The sequence below is a fragment of the Prionailurus bengalensis genome, chromosome B3, assembly GCF_016509475.1.
Source record: "Prionailurus bengalensis isolate Pbe53 chromosome B3, Fcat_Pben_1.1_paternal_pri, whole genome shotgun sequence".
In the NCBI taxonomy this organism is placed as follows: domain Eukaryota; kingdom Metazoa; phylum Chordata; class Mammalia; order Carnivora; family Felidae; genus Prionailurus; species Prionailurus bengalensis.
The window spans coordinates 66485001-66498023 of NC_057355.1; the positions used below are offsets into that span (position 1 = coordinate 66485001).

General features: G+C 37.3%; 1 protein-coding gene across 3 annotated transcripts in view; it reads right to left on the reverse strand.

Moving 5' to 3' along the window:
- The window catches only part of CDIN1 (CDAN1 interacting nuclease 1), a 274464-nt gene that overhangs the window by 214527 nt on the left and 46914 nt on the right, over window positions 1-13023 (reverse strand). For all 3 annotated transcript variants that reach the window (XM_043555710.1, XM_043555711.1, XM_043555709.1), the window contains exons 2-4: window positions 9936-9981; window positions 8983-9047; window positions 2270-2330 (exon numbers count right to left, since the gene is read on the reverse strand). In XM_043555710.1, the coding sequence (XP_043411645.1) occupies window positions 2270-2330; window positions 8983-9047; window positions 9936-9981 (172 nt within the window). The remainder of the gene's footprint in view (window positions 1-2269; window positions 2331-8982; window positions 9048-9935; window positions 9982-13023) is intronic.

Consider the following 13023-nt stretch of genomic DNA (forward strand, 5'->3'; position numbering starts at 1 on the left):
TTTTTTCAAATATGTATGTACTTGGATGCCCTTAAATTCCCCAAGTAGAAAGAAATGCTTTCCACGAAGCTGCTTATTCCTAGTAACCCACATCAGAGCTGACACATGAAAAATGGTGAAATTACTGAAGGTAGTCCAGCCTGAATAAGGACTACCTTATTAGTTCAGGTACTTGCATCTCCCTAATTTTCATATTAATCATGTGTCCATCTTTCTCTGAAATAGGGCCATCATGCTTCATGTCAGAATTTAGCATGTAAGTAAAATTCATAGTGCTTCAAATCTCACTTGAAAATATTTGTGTGGAGAGAACAGAATGACTGATCTTATTATTACTAACAAAATGAGATTTCCTAAAATGGTCATTTCTAGCCTTGAAATAGGAAAATTAGTATTAAGATATTTGTAAAATCGACGACGACCACATTGAGTCCCTGCCCAAGTCAACAATACAGTGCGCCTGTTTAAGAGAGCTACTACGCACTGTAATGTACCAATGTCATATATTTCTCATCAATTTTTACAGTTTCCACTGATTAAATATATATTGACTCATAAAGCATTACCATCACATCAATTGTCACCAGATGCAAGCATATGTCCTTTAAGCCTTAACTGTCATATAAAAATGGCAGCTTGGTTGTTTAGAAGCCATAATCTGGTCCGAGTTATTCCCAAATTTCCCTAATGCGGTAGCAGTCAATCAGAAAGTGCTATTATCTCTGTACTAATCTGCAGCCAAGGGAGAGAGAAAAAAATGTCTTTAACGACTATTTTCTTTGGCTAAGTATTCTATATATTCATGGTAAATAACAGCTTTACCGATACAGGAGAAAAATGTGTTAGTGGCTAAAAATTTTCCGTATTACTAGAAGATGGAACCTGAGGTCAGCCAGATAAGCAAGGCTCAATGGAAATATCCACTAGACATTCAAATGAATGTAAAGTGCTACTATGTAAAACTTATGTATGCCAGCAGTATCATCATCTATAACAATGAGTACCATGCTTGCATCATGTTATTTCTAGACGCTGTTAGCTCACTCTTTCTTTTCATAAGGGACGATCACTGAATTCCTAGTTACAGCACAGATACCTCAAGTTGTGAATAGAATCAACTCGTAACAAACAAGTCTGAAGACATTTAAAAACCACCTTGCTTTAGAAACAGAAAAAGTATGGTTTGCAAGGAAGAGAAGTGCATTTTATATGTTAACTATCCTATCAGATTGTGTAGACACTGCCTCAACTATTAAAACCTTCTAGTAACTGATAGGTAATTGCTCATTTGCTGACTGTGGTGGTGCAGAGCAGACAGAAGCTGCGAGAGAAGCCATCCTTCCTTGCCCATGTAGCAAGTACAACTCGCTGCTGCCACAGCACTTAATGCGTGCAGCACTGAGTCATCTTTAATGCACACACGCATTCTCTGCCTTGCTGCTATGTTGCCCATTATAACACAACACAAAACCAGTGCACACTGCATTCCGCCCCTGTGAGGTTTGCATAAGCAGCTCCAAGTGAGACTAAATCTTGTATTGCTCTCATTACAGCAGATAAATATTTCAAAGTTTAGGAATTAAATATTTTATTCTTTGGTATGCTCTCGGCCACTATTATGAGCTTCTCACAGCTTCTTCATTCATGGGAAATCTTTAGGGTTTCCTTTTCTAAATGTAAGACTATTATTTGTTTCCCCAAACAGAAAGAGATCAGAGTTAACAAGTAAGTTCAATAAATCACTTTATATTTGGTGTTACGAACAACAGTATGCTTCTTCATATAAAGAGACTTTTGTATAAGGCATGTATCTTTTATCATTATAAAAGTTTGCTAACAAAAAAAAATAAATCAAGTAAACATTACAGTTTTAAGTAAACAATGTCTCTCTTTATTTTCATAATAGCACAGATTTTCTCGGCCATACATCTCTTCACTTTACACAGGTATTTCTCATACTAAATTAAGACAACACATCCAGAGAAGAGCATGTCTTGAGCTGTTTGGTTGAAATTTCCCACAAAGAAACCAAGAAGCTGTTTATACATTTGCCTTAAAAGAAGGAGACTAATTATGTGAACTGACTTATTAATATATGAAGTTCTTTGTCCAATTACTAAAACTACAAAGAGACTGGGGAGCAATTTAAGTGTCTAATGCACCTCAAAATCTCTTTTTTTAAGGTTAATTATAATTCTAAGCAAAGCTACTCTAGATAGGCCCCTTAGGTTTTCGGCAGGTTTAAGTAAAATAATAACAATAACATTACCTCATTGGCCAGGTCCAGGAGCACTGGGGCAGCTCCATTTCTTCCCACTCCATTCAGGTACCTAGACAGACAAAGCCAAGTGGTAATGTAGTGACAAGAAAAGGCCAGCATAGACTTGTCAGCATCCCCTGTGTGTACACGTTTCTCCTGGGCAAATGCCACGCTCAACTCTAGTTAAAGTACGTTACTGTCATAGGAAAGCATTAAAGGGAAAAGGAAAACAAAAACAACTCACCTCAAAACCACTGGCAACTAACTAACTGAAGTTGGGGGCACGAAGTATGAGTGCATCGGTCTCCCTTGTTTTCATCTCTTAACATGGGACAAGGAAGCGATTTCAAAAAGAACTGTCCCTAACACCCTGGCTTTATTATACCTCAATCACGTTATGGAAAGGAAATAAGTTTGCTCTTATGGTGTGAAAAAAAGGCATCCATGCGCCCATCGCACCTTTTTATTTTGTTTCACAGCACTGGCTGACACCTTATTAAGAAACAAATGGAACAGACTTGTCATCGGTGGGTCAGCACACCTTGTTAGGCAATACAAGCCATCACCTTATCTGCCCTGCATTTCCGTCATAACCTCTATCCCTCCCATTCCCTAACCTAGCTAAAAAAATAACAACAACAACAACAAGAACAACAAAACCTCTCCAAGTCCATCCTAGACATGGAAGCCAGAATGATTTTATTTGTAAATAAAACTTTGGATGTGCCATTTTCCCACATTAAATCTCAAGATTAAATTATAATCACTCAAGACCTCTTGTAAATGTCTTCATGATCTGGTTCCCACCTACTGTCCTTGGCCGGCTTCACCTCTAGTCATTGTTCTGCACTCCAGCCTTCACCTGGAGAACTCATGATTCAGCTTACATTTAACTGTCTTCAATCTACCACAAGCTAGGAGTAAGTTAGGTGTCCCAAGGTACAATCGATGAGCTCCTTGTACATCTCTCCATTACTTAACAGAGCATATTGTATCTGCCTAGTTACTTGTTTACCTCAACCCATTCCCCAGTGCAAGGGTGAAAGCCCAAAGAGAATAGAGGAATTGCATTTTATTCAATTTATTATGCCTAGAACAGTTCTTGGCTTATAATAGGTGATTGCATTATACACATATATTTTTTTCTTCAATAAATGACTGATTTAATAACTTTCAACAGCCATATTGGACAAGAGAAGAGAATTAGGTATGGATATTTTCTCTAGAATATGCCATTTGAGTGAATAAATTAACAATATTTGTTTGATAGTAGAAATCAAACTCAACATATGAGACCTCCCATATAACTAACGTAAGAATATACTAAATTATGTTATTTCACAAATATGTTTGTGAAGATGTATGATTTTTCTATAAAATAAATGGAATAAAAGCAAATTATTCAAGGTAGGGAGTCTCAGGATCATTAAAACTTCAAAATAAATTTAGTAAGTTCATTTCCCATATATTGGGGACTTTCTTGAAAAAATTATTTAGGAATCTAATTGTGAAATAAGCACTTTCAGAAAAAAAGACCAAAAAAAAAAAAAAAAGGTAGCAAATGCGGTTTAGAGAAAGGTCTCTGGGAAAACAGTTTAGCTCAGAATGTCACACAACTCACAATTTCATTGCACTCACAGGCCTGCTCAAGGAACAACCAAAACAGTTCAGTCAAGTCTGACCAACTAATCCAGTATTCATAACCACCAAACACGCACATTCTTTAAGGGTTCAGATTTCGGGTCAGATTAGTTAACCCTACACTGGTATTAGGATATCTTTATAACTTTCTACCTAACATTCATTTATCCCACAAATACTTGTGAGAGATAACTCATGTTGGGCCTATTCCAGGTTCTGAGGAAGCAGCCGGGAACAAAACGTCCATGGTCCCTGCCATCACAGAGATTATATTTCAGTGGAGAGACAAACAATGAGAACACAAATAATATAATGTAATAATGTAATGTTATATACTACGATAAAATGTAAACTTAGATGGGTTGGTCAGAATGCCCATCTCTAAGGAAGTGACACTTAGGTAGAGGCTCCTAAGAAAGAAAGCAGCAGGCCATGGGAGGAAGAATATTCTCAGCAAGAGAACCCTAAGTGCAAAGTCAGGAATATGCCTGGGGTGTCTGAGGACTGGGAAAGGTTCTAGTGTGACCACAGCAGAGCTTTGAGAGCTGATAGGGAATAATGACAAAGAACAGCTAGACCTCAGACCACTGCCTATGTCAGAGAACTGTTTGGACTCAAAATTATATTTTATGCAAATGTTGCATTAACCATTATCCTGGTAATGACCAATAGAAAACGTCTATTAGGTTTAAAGAAACAGGAGATGGTCAAACAATAACCCACTATATCTGTATAGAAACATGTTCACTCTTCATACAGTGGACATTCCTAATTATGGGCTTAAGCGGCCTAGTTGCCAAGAAACAAAACCCCCAGGGTACTGATGTAACCCATCTGGGCTCCCTCAACCAGTAAACAGTAAAGGTCTGAAATGGAACCCTATCTGCCAAGGTCTACTGAGGTGCCTTCATATGTTGGAAAGGGTGGAGCTGATTCTGACCATATTTATTCTCCAGCCTGTTTCCTAACTCTATCCTGCAGCACTTCAGGAGTACCAGGGAAAAGAAATTAAGTGAAAATTACTTTGAAGTTGTAGTTGTCCTTTCTGGGAACTTTAACTGTCCTCAAGTGACACATTTTATTCAAATGTTTCGATATGCCATCACAGGGGCATGCTAATTACAGAAAACATTCAGTAAGGACATGATCAGAAATTCCTAGTGCTACCCTTCTCTGCATCCCCAAAGTATCTCGTGCAAACGTGCAGTGTAGACTTTTCATACCTTTATAATGGTATGTTTCTCTCTCCACTTAGACAGGAACCTCCTTGAGAGAGACCTACACAAACAGATGCTGAACCTTCATCCAACAGATCCTTAGCAAAGAACTGCATTATAATTGAGATAGAAGGATGGGATTCTGAATACCACATTAAGGTGACCTGGGCCATCTTCCTAATACCTATTTGCAAATTAAAACTACTTTGCACAGAAGCAATGTGTCATCCTCTAGCTTTGCCAGAGGAGGACCAAGAAGTGTTTATCTTGTGGGTGAGACCATCCTCCCAAGATCTTCATAGAAGGTCCACTTTATGTTTCTTTGAGTGTGAAAGATTCATTAGCATCTAAGATTAAAATAACATGTACAGATTTAAAATATTAAAGGCAAAGTTATTTGATCTTTATTATTTTCATAATAATAATTATAGTGGTAGAACTTCAAAACCTACCAAAATTCTATCCGAAGCTTACGGCTGAGTGTCACCTTTGTTGATTCTACCTTTAAAATTTCTGGAGCCCATCTCCACGCATGCAGCTGTTTTCCCACTAAAACAGAGCAGTTGAGGACACAGAGCAGTTATGCACACCTGTATCCTTGATTCCTGGCATAGTAAATGAGACACAGGGAGTGCGGAGTAAATTGTGCTAATTAAATTAAAAAAAGTGGTTCAAATTTTCAGAAACTATTTATGTCATGTAATGTCGATAACATATTTGAGCTAGTCTTTTTTCCATGTGAACAGCTGAATGAAATTCAATTGATCTAATTCTCTAAAGTTCATACAGCTGGCCCTCAAACAGTGTGTGCTGGGAGAAGGGAAAAGAGAGGAGACAACATTTCTGAACCTTGCTACTGATGGGGACTTGCAAATATGACCACTGGTGAATGTGTCTCTGTGAGTGCACACCAAGCCCATGTGCAACAATTTAGATGGAACGAAATAAATTTGGCCAGGTATGTTTTCCGTTTGGAAATAACATGCCGTTCACACAGGGAGAAAGAACAGAGTTGTTTTCAAAATGAACACAGAAGCTGTGTCTGCACATACACAACATGAAGAATTGAGGAAATTTCCTCAATAATTCAAAAGCTTGAGAAAATATTGTCGGCTGATATTTGGATACTTTGAATTTTCAGTTAACCATGATGGAATCACACGGTGGATTATTATATGGCTTATAAATACAGACTTCAAATTCTGAATTGAGATCATCCCAACACTAGCAAGAATGCAGAGACACAGAAATTCTCTGACAGTGCTAGTAGGAAGCCATCACAATCTTTGTAGACAGTAATTTGGGAACATAAAATAAAATCCTTATATGCTCATGGTACCAGTAATTACATATATAGAAATCTTAGAAAACTAATCCAAAACGCAAATACTTACGTACCAAAATGTTTACCACGGTATTATTTTTATATTACAACACTGAAAACATGTATGTTTAACAGAGTTATAATTCAGTAAATTTCGACACTTTCACATGATGAGGTAATGCAATCAATAAAATGTTTGCAAAAAGCTCTCTACAGAGTAATATTATGTCATAAACATTTTTCTAAGTATAAAATTCAGGATTCACAATAGCATATACAGTATGACCTCATCTATATGAAAATGGATTGACAAAAGGCTAGAATGAAAAATACCACTGTGGTTATCTCTGGCTGCCACAATTATGGGCAATCATTCATTCCTTTTGAGACCATCACAAATGTGTTTAATTTCTATAATGTGCGAGTATTACTTTTTTTAAAGAAAAGGAATCAAAGAAAGTGTTAACATTGTCAAACTGCTTAAATACATCTTGATATAACACAATTTGCCTTTATCACAATCAACTGGAAAACAGAAATCTTTTAAGGCCAATTTACCTCGGAGAATACAGGGACATTTAACCATCACATTGACAAGGGGCCTGTACGGTCAATATGTCTGAAAGGTGAAAATATAGCCCATCTCCAAGCACAGAGTACAGGGCAGAAAGTCAGGAAGCAGGGGGGTAAAGTAAGAAACTGGTGAGGCTGCTTTCTTATTAGTCTGTCCATTATAGCCCAAATCTCACAGTTTTGTTTCAAAATGTTGTGACTCCTTGAAACAACTGAGATTCTCACGTTTAAATAATTTAAAGAAATACAAATATATTCTCATTATTGCTCACTCAACTGTGCATCACTGAGTAACCATATTTACAGGGAAGACTTTTATTTCTGGCTTGAGTGACTCAGATAATCCAATACAACATGTTCATACTTTGATAATTAAATGTACTTTTAAATGAAGCTAAATGTTAAAAAGCAGCACTTAGAGATCTCAGCAATCATCTAATTAAAATGGCCTTTTACAACAATGAAAATGATCGTCAGAGGACAGCCCCGCAGCCTACTGGTGGATCTCCAAATTTCTAGGGAATGCTCTATTTTCTACTGCTTATGTCAACAAGGCTTTAAAGACTGGACATGTCGTACTTTTATATGATGGCCTAAGACAGTAACTTTTACAAACAAAAATGTACTTTTTGACATGGAAGTAACTGTCCAGTCTTCCTTTGGAGAGTATGGATTCCAACTGGATTCCAAAGCACTTGCTGACTTCATAGCACTTTGGGAGCCATTCTTCAGTTTTTATTGATGATTAAGGTTCTAATGTTAACTGTTGGTGTCACTGAGGAGGGTATAATTGTTGAAAAAAATCAACTCAAACTTTACAAAGACTTGTTTAGAGGGGAATTCTCCTAGACACAAATGTGTGTGTATGCGTGCGGTGTGTGTATCTTTAGTGGATGCCACTACTGAACACTGAACATAACTCTAATATATGGTATAGTGTGTAATTTTTTAAAAGGATAACTTCAATAACTTTTTAATAAACACTTCTCAGTTCTTAAAAAATGACTTTACAGAAACATGATACCAACACTGAATCTAGATATTCATTTCATTCATAAAACATTCGTGCATAAAATCATTCATCTAAAATTGGTGGTGTCACTCTCACCACAGACACGTTGATCTGTCAATCTTAAGTGTAATACCTTAAGAGCATATTTCAGACAGTTTTCCTTTCCAATATGTCCTTGAAATATTTAAGAAACCAACCAACGATTCTAATGCAATCCATTACCATTTATGGTTGTAAATTATTCAGTCATATCACAAAGACAATAACCTTTTTAGAATCTTTTTAAAAGAGCTATTTTAAAGATTCTGTTTTAGAAGAGAAGTTGAAAACTATTTGTAATAAACTGGACTGAAATTAAAATATCCCCTGGACACTACGTTGTTGATTTAATATCCAGATTTTCTTTTTAAAATACAAAACCCCATTTAAAATGTGACAGTTGTATATTACACATCGTCATATGTCCTTACTTGGCATGTCTTTTTTTAATTCTAAAATGGCAAGCCCACTACCTATGAGTGTGCAACCAAATGCAAACAGAAGTGCAACCAAATTCAATCTTATTTTCGAATATATTTTTTGACTTGCTGATCTAAGTAAGAAATAAAACTTAGTTTGAGAACTTTCACACATATATGTAGATATGTGCACATTGACGTACGCGTCTATACAAGATACACAGAGCAAGTTTAAAGTAGCCAACTGAGATTTCATAATACTGTAAGGATTTCTTACACAGTATACGCACATACCCAATCAAGACAGTCTCACCATATTCTTCAAACATAGCATTTGAGAAATCACTCAAAGATATACCTGAAGTCTTAAGTAAGACTTATATCACAACGCCTTGGAATGTTATGCAGACAATTAATCTAGTAACCTAATTTATTCATAATTATTATTACAATTAATAGGTGCTATGATACCCTCTAGTGGGGCAGGCAGGTCATACCTCTGATAATAACTTTCGATCGCCTCTGAAGTATGATGTTTGGCATGTGTTCTTTTGATATGTTTCTGAAACAAAACAAAAAAGATCTTTATGTTGTGTCACACATCAGGTTCAAGAGCAGAATGACGTATTCCTTCATCCCAATGTCTAGCACATAGGGCCAGCTGAATAATAGTTTGGGGATCTGGGTGGCGGTGGGTCTTTTTGCCTTCTACTCTATGAAGCTATGCATTCTAATCCCTGCTGCTTGGCTGGGATGTCTTCAGACCGTACCACAAGGTACAGTATACATGTAAAAGCCAACGGGGTCATAGTAATTGAATCTAAATAAGTTTGCTTAGGGTTGCAGAGGGCAAAGAAAAACTTGTTCCCTCTTTCAACCTTTGTATTAATTTTCCCTCAATTCAATTCCATCTAAGTCCTCTGCACTCTAGTTTTACAATCCAATTGCCATTTTTAACCAGGAAGAACATTGCTTAAAAACAACTTATTTGAAAACTACAAAAAGTAATTCCATAGAGACTTGCCACTTGACTGACACCTGTCATCTCATGATAAATGACTCCATTTTCTGCCTCTCTTGCCTTCTGCCACTCCAGCAATGGTCATTTATCATCATCTCTGTCAGCAATGGAAAGCGGCACTGACAGTGCAAGTCAGCAAACATTTAGCACATGGAACCACGCAACACAGGGAAATTATTATTGTCAGAATAATAATGGTTTAGCATAATTTATTACAGGTCCACCAAATAAGCAAAGGCTAGATGTTATTAGACAGATGGATGGGTAGGCTTGGCAGGCCTCCACTGAGACGCAGGCGGTGCTCGATGTGGAAAGGAGAACATCCTCCAACCCAATCAGAGAGCTGGCAGTTCAATTACAAAGAAATAAAGGGACATTCATCATTCAATTAGGCACCTGTCAACCCTCACAAAGGAGAAAACTTCTAACCTGGTACTCCTGGGAGAAGATGCTCAGCAGAGTGGCCTGCGATTGACTGGAACAAATAAAAGAAGGACAAAGTTAATTACTGGAGTGCACGGCAAAGAAACAAAAGAGAAAGGAGCTTCAAAGGTAGGCCTGCTGCCCTGTAATCTAACAGAACATGAAAACAAGTGTGGAAAAGTTGTTCCAGATGAACACCTCAAACAAAGGCTTCCTGCTGCTAGGTCAAGGAGAGAGAAAAAGGGAAAGGGAAAAATATGGATGGCCTCACAGCAAACTATCATACAATTTAGATGTTTTTTAACTTTAGAATGATTATGAATCCTATCTGTAGCACGTAGCCATGTTAAAGGAGACCAAAAGGAGGCAAGGTGTATTTCCATCAGTAAATGGTAAGGGTGAAACCCCATAAACAGTGCAGAATGTGCAGTTCACATACTGGCAACATCCTAAATTTATTTTGTTAGTGGACACGTATCCTCTTCCGCAGCTATCTTGGAGTCAGGGGAACAAACTTTAGTCTTCACTGGAAGTAGCACTGAGAAACCACCAGAACATTATTACAGACACTAGCAGGCTGAAAACAGAGGTCTGCACAGCAGAAAGCCGAGGTCCTTGGAGTCCGTCATTCCCAAAGACTGCCATAAGCCTTATTCATCTAAGACTCCACACAATGTCAAACACCTGGCAGTGAAGCAACCTGGAAAACATTCTTCCCAAGTGGGAATTTTCCTCTCACAATTGTTAACATTGAGAAATGGAACAGAATTTTTTTTTTTTCTCTAAAAAGCAATCAATATCCTACTGCTACTCTTTTTGATTGCCCTCTGTAGATAGATCTACCTTATCATATCTTGAGAACAATTAATTATTTCTGATATATTTTCCTACTAAATGCTATCTGAACAAATTACAGTGTTAATAATTCGACTTTTATAGTACACCAAAGCACTATGAATAATTAAAAATTTTCTATGCATGAATGAAACCTCTTAAGCTCATCACAGGTAATTTGGAGAGTGTGAAATAACAATGACACCATATTTCTTTACTTGCTGCCACAGTGTTGTCGTGTTCTGTATACCAACATAGATTCGGCTTCTAACTCCTTTTCATTCTTATCAGATTACCAAGAAAAAAAACAAAAACAAAAACAAAACCACGATAAACATTCATCAAGGAAAACTGATAGTTACTAAAGAACCGTTTCAATAACTCAAAAGCCCTAAGTAATGATTGAATAAAATTATAAACTCATTATAATCCAATTTTTTTCAATTTCCCCTTAAAACTAGAAACCGTTCTTTGAAAGAGCCAATTCTAACATCTTCCTATTATTCCTGGCTTGCGTGAACTTCATAGGAAATCACATGCCCCAGGTAGGGTTTCTGACAACCAACCTCTGGAAAAAAAAAAAAAAGGCAAAATTAACCCCAAATCTTTATAAGCTACTGAATAAGTCAATATGTTAGATATTTATGTGCAATAAATACACATCTCCTCATTATACTGCAAAATATAGTTAGGTTAGCCATTTAGTGATAAACAAAATATTAGTCTCTAAGTATCAGAAAATACGATGGAAATAAATGTGCTTGTATAGGCAAGTTGGGGACCAATGAGCAATGACCAATGACTAATGAGGAGGAAACAGAACTGTGAATAAAACAAAAGTGTACATGTGGACACCAAAAATGGGAAGGGTAAGAGACAGCTGGAGAAATAAACCCAGGAATAAAGACTTCAGCATGATAAGATGTTCAGGAGTTGAGGGTACTGTAAAAATGGAGGATGAGATCATGTCTTTATCCAGGAAACTACCTTTAAAACTGCTTAGAATTCAATTCAGCTGAAGCTGTGGACACAGCCTATGGAGTAACCCATTTTCTCAACGGCCAGAGGGGTTAGAGAGAAGATTCCAGGAAGAGGTAAAAACTGGTCTCGACATAAGAGTAAATGATCTACTTAACATAGTAACAAAGACAGACAGACCTGGGTCCAAAATGCTTTGGGTTTGGGTGACAAGACAAAGTTGTATAGGGCTGAATGTCATTTGCTGGGTTTTTGCCAATCAGACTATGTGTTTGTTCCTCTATGTGCTAAGCTTATAGAAGAGTGTTCTGAACAAGCCTCACACCTTAAAGAGCAGGAAAGTATTACTGCGACGGAGACATTGATTGACTCCAGTGTATATTACTTGTTACTTTCCTCCAGAGTGTTAATTCTGATATACCAAAGGGAAAGAGGCAAGTGGAGAGAGCCATCACAGTCTTCAGGGGTACAGCCACGAAGGGCTTCCCACATCTGCCCTTCTCCCACTGCAACCTCCCAGTGTTTGATTTGACTGGCTAAGAGGGCAGGAGTTTTGGAATAAATTCAACAATCAGTAGGTTCGCAAGGAATATGATTTTTAACCAAAGAAGAGGGGAGAAAAAGACAATATATAACTAAAAAGTCTATCTTGAGTACCACAATCAGTCAGCAGTATTCACTGAGCATCTTATAATGTCCCAAGGTCATGCATAAGGAGAAATATGCCATCAAAAATTTAAAAAAAACATTAAAGGAAACATTAAGTAATTGACTTACAGAAAAACACAAAAGGCAAAAATTAGAACACTGTCAAGTACCAACATATTTTTTAGGGATCTAGTGAAGCAAATCACACTCTGAATCTCACATATTTCAAGACTACATTGGCTTTGGAGCCTATATGCGTCACTAGCGTATACGTGTTTTAAATTTACATGTTCAAAAATACAGTCACTTATTTTGTACAAATGCCCAAGATATATTATTTAAAACCTCTTCAAAACTCAGTTTTGTCTTTTTTCCCATGCTGCCCTCCCAGATTAAGCACCTCACCCTGCAGCTGTCTGGGAAAAGAAGAGCAAGCTGGTGGACCCCTAGACTGGCTATGTAAAATGTTGCCCGAGTCACGTGTAAGTGTCTGCATGAGCAGTAGCAGTCATGTTGCAGCAGCGGGGAACAAGCACGAGGTCAGAGCCGAAACAATGAGCATCAGCAGAGACGATGGAAAAAGCCCAGGTCCTTGAGAACACTGTTGAGCTGCTCAAGCAACCATGAATTGCAC